General features: G+C 42.6%; 1 protein-coding gene across 4 annotated transcripts in view; it reads right to left on the bottom strand.

Annotated features, from left to right (window-relative positions):
• ccser1 (coiled-coil serine-rich protein 1) overlaps positions 1-7,500 on the bottom strand; it is a 250,485-nt gene that overhangs the window by 206,339 nt on the left and 36,646 nt on the right. For all 4 annotated transcript variants that reach the window (XR_010034394.1, XM_063195671.1, XM_063195672.1 and 1 more), the window contains exon 8: positions 3,456-3,546. Coding sequence is in view for 3 of the 4 variants with exons in the window: in XM_063195671.1 (XP_063051741.1) it covers positions 3,456-3,546 (91 nt within the window). In the remaining variant the exon portion in view is untranslated. The remainder of the gene's footprint in view (positions 1-3,455; positions 3,547-7,500) is intronic.

Here is a 7,500-nt window from a genome sequence, read left to right as displayed (position 1 = left end):
ACTCTCTATTACATTATGTTGCCACTGGACCGACAACAGAGAAAGAACATGAGAAAGAATTCCATAGCTAAGAGAAAAGGAACAGAAATACTGAGAACACACACAGCTCTATATCATATTAAGTTGCTATTCAGCAACAATATAGAATTAATATAAGGCAGACTTCCATAGCGTACATAACACAGACTTCTAAAACACACACGTGTATATTTCAGTCCAGCCAAACAGCACCACCGCCCTCCAATCATTAGCCTCTTGCTTGTCAGCCCTCACACAATGGATGACTAATACCTTCCCGATCCTAAATGAAGACAAAACTAGGCTGTTGGGCTTATTGCCCTGGAAGACAAATAAGAGGCTCTTTACTCCCATCTGAGATAACCTAAGCTAACATGTCAGAGGAGCACTAACTACAAGAAGAGGGATTCTACTCTTCAACATAACCTTCAAACCTTAAATCAATAAAGTAACTTAAAACAGCATGTACTCGATTCACTTTTCCCCTTCTTGAAAATCAATAAAACAAAAATCATGCATCACTATTCGCAGCCTTAATATACAGTACTACACCACCATCTTTGATCTGAGTGGATTTTACAAGGTGTGTGTTGTCTAACTCAACATGTCCAAAAGAAAAATGATCTCTAAAGCAGCTCAGGATTTCCCCCAGCACGTAATAGCTAAGGTAGACACTTTGACTGGATGCCCTGAAAAGATAGATTTTGAATTGATAATGTAATATCTAAAGTTACCTCACAACAAATGTATAAACTATTCATATTTTGGGGAGTTTCATATCAGATTTGACAGCATATCCTTTCCAATGATGATAGTCACATGTCTATCATATAACCGGGTAACCCCCTGCCCAGATGGACTAACACATTTTCTGTGGGAAACAGTTCAACTGATTCTGATGGCTCATACATAATTAGGGTAATCACGGGTATTAACCGCACCGGTAGAGCAATAGCCTGGTCTCACCATGCCCTCGTACTAATTTCATGCACACAGAGAGTCTAGAACGGCCGAATTGAGAAATGCTTGGTGGAGGGAGAAGTAAATTCTGTTGAAAATATCTTATTTTACCCAATCGATAACATTTGGTCCTGAAAAAGATTCCTGGTGGGAGTTATGAACTCCATTGAAGTTTGAAATGCGCATCCCCCCCTCCCTCATCCCTCCGATGTTCGCTGATTGGCTGGCTGAATAAGACTCTCCCAGAACACCTAACCCAGACATAATGTCGAAGGACAGTTTTTTTCTGGATTCTTTTTTTTTTTTTAATCGAGCAAAGTCAGGCTAGTAGAACAAGGTAATTTTGGATAATGTATTAGCACAGGCGTAAAGTATGATGATGCATCCAGATAGCTGATCACTGGTTGCATTAAAAAGTGGGGTTTTTTTGCGATGCGTTGTTCTTTTCTGAATGAGAAGGTCAGAGCATGACATGTTGAGTCAGACTCATGGCATCTATCTGCATAATGCCGTGTGGGAAGACACATGGGAGATTTTCATTAGATGACTCACGGCACGGCACTGTACTACACTGACTGGCTCTGATCAAAGACGAGTTGAAGAGTCGGGCTGACATTAATATCACACCTTATGGACCTCATGAATCAGGTCTTCCTCGTGAACACTGGACCTACCATTTCTGGGGCGTGGTTGAGTCTATTCAAAGATGGTTTGAGGAGTTTGAATGACATTTACTACACACCTTGAACCTTGGAAATATTTTAACACAGGGCCTACTCTATCTGTGGTCTTTTCAGAGATGGTTTGATGAGTTGAAATGGCATTTATTTCGCACCATGTACCTCATAAAATCTTTAAATATGAACCTATTGCCTTGAACCTTGTGGGTCTTCTAACACTAGATCTACCTTTCAGTGGCACTTCAAAGATGGTTTGAGTAGTTTTAATGACATTTATTACGCGACTTCCATCTTGAACCTTCAGACTGAGGCTTGAGGTCATCTAATAGCGCCCCTGTTGTAGTAGGAATATTTTAGCACTGGACCTACCATGTCTGTGGCACTGAGTCTATTCAAAGAGCTTTGAGGAGCATGAATGACATTTATCTAGCACCAGGCACCTCATAAAATCTTTAACAATGGACATATCATCCATCGTCTCTGTGGTGCACCTTTAATAATGTGAGGATTTAATAATGGACCTACCATGTCTGTGGTGCACTTTGCACCAAGTGGGGGTTCGACATTAGAGCCATCACATCTGTGATGCACCTTGGGAATTGAATGGTAGACCAAGAGTACCATGTCTGTGACACACCTTAAATTTAGCATATTGGCTTATTTGACAGGGGCCATGTACAAGACATTCCTAGTACCAGAGTTAGCTATGAAGCCTATTTAGAACAGCTGTGGTCCCTACCGTGTACCTACCATTTGATAACATTTGATAAACCATGTTTGTGGCAAACCTTGAACCATCTGGACCTACCAGGTCTGAATGGTGCACTGCATACATCATTTAAACAGTGGACCTACCATGTTAGTTCACAACTTGATGCTTGAGGGAATATTTTAACACTGGACCTATCATGTCTCTGTCTATTCAAAAGCTTTGAGAAGTTTGAAAGACATTTGTTTCACAGCTTGAACATTGTAAGAATCTAATAGTGGACCTAGTAAAAGTTAAAGTGGAATAGTTGAACCTTTGTAATATTTAACATGCTCCCGACCTTTCTTGAACCTTTGCAATATTTATCATGTCTGGTGCACACCTTTAGCCATGAGCACATTTTACCAATGGACTTATCATGTCTGCTGCACCTTGAAGCATGTGTGGATTTAGCACTGGACCTACCATTTCTGTGACACACCTTGAACCTTGGGAATATTTTAGTGGACCTACCATGCCAGTTTCAGACCTTGAAGCTTGGGGGAATATCAGACTGACAATGTCTATGCCGCACACTGAACCTTGTGGTAGTGTTTTAACTGTGGACATATACCACCTTGAATCTTGTGGGAAATCAATAATGGACTTACTGGACTTCAATTCGACTATGGGCAACATTGGACATTGAAACATGTGGTTATCTAGACACTGGACATACCATTTCTGTGATTTCTGTACCATCTCTTTGACACACCTTGAAGATTGAGGGAATGTTTTAACCATGCAACTACCATGTCAGATGTGAACCTTAGGAATCTTTTGACATTTGACTCATCATGTTTGTGGAAAACCTTCAACCATGTGGGATTTTAAGATTGGGCCTGACATGTCCTGTGAGCGTTTTTTTTAACACTGGACCAAGTTAGTTTAACACCTTGAGTCTTGTGGGAATAGTTTAACAGTAGACCTACCATGTCAGTTCCATACCTTAGAGGCTTGTGATAAGATTTTAAGAGTGCAGCATGTGCTGTATGTGGTGCCTGTTGAACCATGTGGGAAGCCTTGAGGGAATTCGATAATGGACCTACCATGTCTGTGGCGCTGGTCGTCTGACAGGTCCAAGTCCAGCATGAGATCGTCTTCATCCAGCTCTGATGAACCCAGATTGTTGAGGACATCCTAAGGGGAGAGAGAGAAGAGAGACATGGTAAGAACGAGGGAGAGAGAGGGAGAGGGGGAGAGAGAGAAGAGAGAGATGGTGAGGATGAGGGAGAGAGATGGAGAGAGAGAGAGAGAGAGAGAGAGAGAGAGAGAGAGAGAGAGAGAGAGAGAGAGAGAGAGAGAGAGAGGTGGGGTACACATCTCAGATGAACCAAGATTGTTCAATACATCTTAGAGGGAGAGAACGTAAGAACTAGGGAGAACAGGGGAGAAACAGAGAGCAGAGTGAATGACAGAGGAAAGGGAAGAGGGGAGAGTTTGTGTGAAAAGAGGCACAGAGGAAGAGGGAGACATCCAGGTTAGATGAACTAATATTGTTCAATACATCCGACAGGGAGAGAGAGAGAGAGAGAGAGAGAGAGAGAGAGAGAATGTGGGGTAGTGTCATGTGAAAAGAGGCACAAACAGAGAAATAGTGAGACATTGAGAGAGAGAGAGAGAGAGAGAGAGAGAGAGAGAGAGAGAGAGAGAGAGAGAGAGAGAGAGAGAGAGAGAGAGAGAGAGAGAGAGAGAGAGAGAGAGAGAGAGAGAGAGTAGTGGGGGGGTGGGTAAGAGAGAGAGACAGTATGTGAGCAGAGCTACAAACATCAACAGCAGTGAAACAGACACACAGAGAACAGAAAGCCATAAAACAGAGAGCCAGGAACAGGAACAAGCCCAATGTAGAGTGTATGCTCTATTTAAATCATATTACAGCCCACTAGCATGGCCTGCATTCCCGTCTCCAACATCAAAGTGCCACAATGACTGTAAGTCTAACACACGCATTAAGCATGAATTAAGAACTCAACTCAAGTCTGTCTAGACGTCGTAATATATACCTCAGATGAATTTATTAGGCCCGTCCGCTGTGCTCGGACTGATTTGCATCGTAAATCTGACAGTAAATAGTACCAAGCCGTTCCGGCTTAGTTAGTTATTTATGGTACGTAATGTAAAATGACAGACAGAGAGTGAGAGGGGCCTCTTGCTCGGAGGCCATCAGGAGGAGGATGGGATTCCACAGTCTTACGCTGCCACCTGGTGGTAGACCCCCAAACTACAACCGGCCTCTCTTCAAGAGGTCCATTAGGGAATATTTTCATGTGCTCATTGTCAAAATTTGCTTCACAAACTTTGCATTGCTCATGAATGTTTACTGTACCACAACCATCAATGCCAGTTTTTTCTTCTCCAAATTTGAAATGTGCCCGTATAAGAAGGGGGTGCCAACTGTCCATAAACATCCCCTGTCCTGAACTATTTTACCAAATAATCAGGGACATACACATTGCAGAATTTCTTGAATGTTGCTCTATGACAAACTTGCAAATGCGTTGGATATAATATCGTCACCACTTAGCCTTAGCTCAGGGGATGGATGCTTTACACGTTGGGCGTTTGAGATAGGCACTATCGTTCCCAAAAAACAGAATACATTCTCCACCAACCTACAGTACATCAGCTAGTTCATTCCACCCAGTAGGCTACTCCCTATTTTAACAAAACCCTGAATATTAATTGAGATGGAGTGGATCCATACTATCCGGGAGAGGCATTTCAGCAATGACGGATGGGACGTTCAGTCCACTGGAAGCTCCTGAATGAATAGCCCCCCGTCACATGCCTAATGTCCCCGCCGCTAACCGATCGGGAATTAACTGATATTAATGGCGGGTCTATTTCACTGGACAGGGGTTGGGGGGGAGACAGGTATCCCTGAGGCAGCCTGGCAAATTAGTCCGATAGAGAGAGAGAGAGAGAGAGAGAGAGAGAGAGAGAGAGAGAGAGAGAGAGAGAGGGACACACACACACACACACACACACACACACACACACACACACACACACACACACACACACCCCTATCCTGTGCCAAACTGCTGCAGCACTTGTCCTTATTGTTGTTTTTAATCATTATCATCCTCCTCCTCCTCCTCATCATCATCATCATCATCATCATCATCATCATCATTATGATTATTATGATGATTACTATCATTATTATTATTGTTATTGTTGTTGTCATTATTGAAATCCCTCCCTTCTTCAGCCCTGTCCGCTCGCTACTCTGAAGTCAGCCCACGTCCCGCAGTCCAAAGCGCTCCTCTGTCCAAACATGACAGTGACAGTGACGGGGGATCAATTATTCAGACTGACAGAGATTGGGCCCCTCTGGCGAGCCGCCATGAGGTTTTAGTCAAGAGGTCGCCTCCTGCAGGGCTCGAAATTAACTTTTTTCCTTTGTGTCCCGCAATGGTCCCGGATTCCACTTTGTATTGTCCCGAATGTAACCAGAAGTGTCCCCATTTTTTTCGCGCCTAAATAAGTGGTAAATTATGTCCACGTTCAATTTCATGTGTGATTATGTTTTTTCTTTCTTTTTTTTTTGCAGTGCAACTGTGAATTCAGGTCTTTAAGAAAAAATTAGGGTGTGTTAAATCATGAACATCTGTGCCTTATATAGAAAAATGCCTTGAGTAACCGTGCACATTTCGTTTTTCAAGAATATATGAGCATGGTGATATGAGGAAATCTGCATTCAATGACATTATATTTGTCAAACTGATTGCTTTATGCACCAATATAGCCTACCCATCATGTAGGCTATTGTAGACTCTATTGCAGCCAGCCTGTTACTCTGTTGTAGCCTATTTAGCCTACAGAAAAAAACAGCTTTCATTTAGTCTACTACATATCAATAACAATTCAGTGTCTGTTTAGCTTTAGTTAAAAAGTGGCAATAGTCTAACCTAGTCTGACTTTGGCCACTGGTTGTGATGGGCATGCCGGTGGAAGATAGCCAGGCCGTGCCCTCCTAGTGATGCAACAGCTTCAGCCAGTCTCGAAGAGATGTGAAAGTCGATGATAATCAGGCTAGGTGGAAGAAGATGCGGTAGGTTTTGGGGCCGCATTAGGAGTATGACAACGCATTGCAAGACGTTTCCTTTCCGCTTTAAATTCACTTGACATTGACATCAAGACAATTTGATAAGTTAACCTAAAAATAAATGCACAAAAGAAAAAACTACGACCGCACACTTAGGCCTACCTCACTTTCGAGAAAGAGAGGGGGATAGGCTAGCATGGAGAGGGAGGGGAGGGGGAGAAAGAGAGGGATTGGAGAGAAATGCGCTGGCAGTGCTGTAAAATTGAAGCGCGTTCTTCGTGCTTGTAATCAATGAAGTCAAGGTGGACTTTTTCCCTTTTCAATTAGACCTTGGCTAATAGGCATTTCTGCTTTTACCAGCACAGAAACAATAACACGGATACTTCAACATTAATTAAATAACTGCGTTTGTATGACAATGTTCAGAATATAGCGCCTTCATTTCCAGCCACATTTGAATGAAACTGCTTGGCGTTCTTGGCTAACAACTACCTCTGTTAGCTTGCTTGCCGTTTCCCTAACTATTTGTTAATGGAAAGTAATTTACAGGCAGTTTCTGATATGTATGAATGAGGGTTAATCTACTTTAGAGCCAGCTCGCGTTTCTGGTGTTTTGGGCAGATAGCACGCGACAGGTGGCCACAGACAACTGCGCATTGTTTGGGGCTGTTGCTTTGCTTACCTGAAATATTAGCAAAACCGAACTCCATTCCTCTCACAGCTTAACCATGTCTACTGGAATATATCCTTGTTGGCTTGAAAAATCAACAATCCAGAGCCCGTTTTCTCTGAGAGCATTTCTAGTTCAGGGTGAAATGGCATAACCAACGGGACAACCTCTCAGCAGCAGTCCGAAGAAACACGCGCTTGCAGTCGCAGCTGCGAAATCTTAATCAACATTCTAGAACACAATGCGGACGTTTATAGGAAAGTTTTCTGTTGCTATTTTCGCTGATGGTTGGTGTTGAGTTAGGCTAATGTCCCAGTGTGATGGCTTTGCAAATATAATAGCCTACTTTTTGAATCTTTTCATTTATATTTTT

This window comes from Engraulis encrasicolus, chromosome 3 (genome assembly GCF_034702125.1).
Source record: "Engraulis encrasicolus isolate BLACKSEA-1 chromosome 3, IST_EnEncr_1.0, whole genome shotgun sequence".
Lineage (NCBI taxonomy): Eukaryota > Metazoa > Chordata > Actinopteri > Clupeiformes > Engraulidae > Engraulis > Engraulis encrasicolus.
Note: the sequence above shows the minus strand (reverse complement) of the source record. Positions and strands in the feature narration are given on the sequence as shown.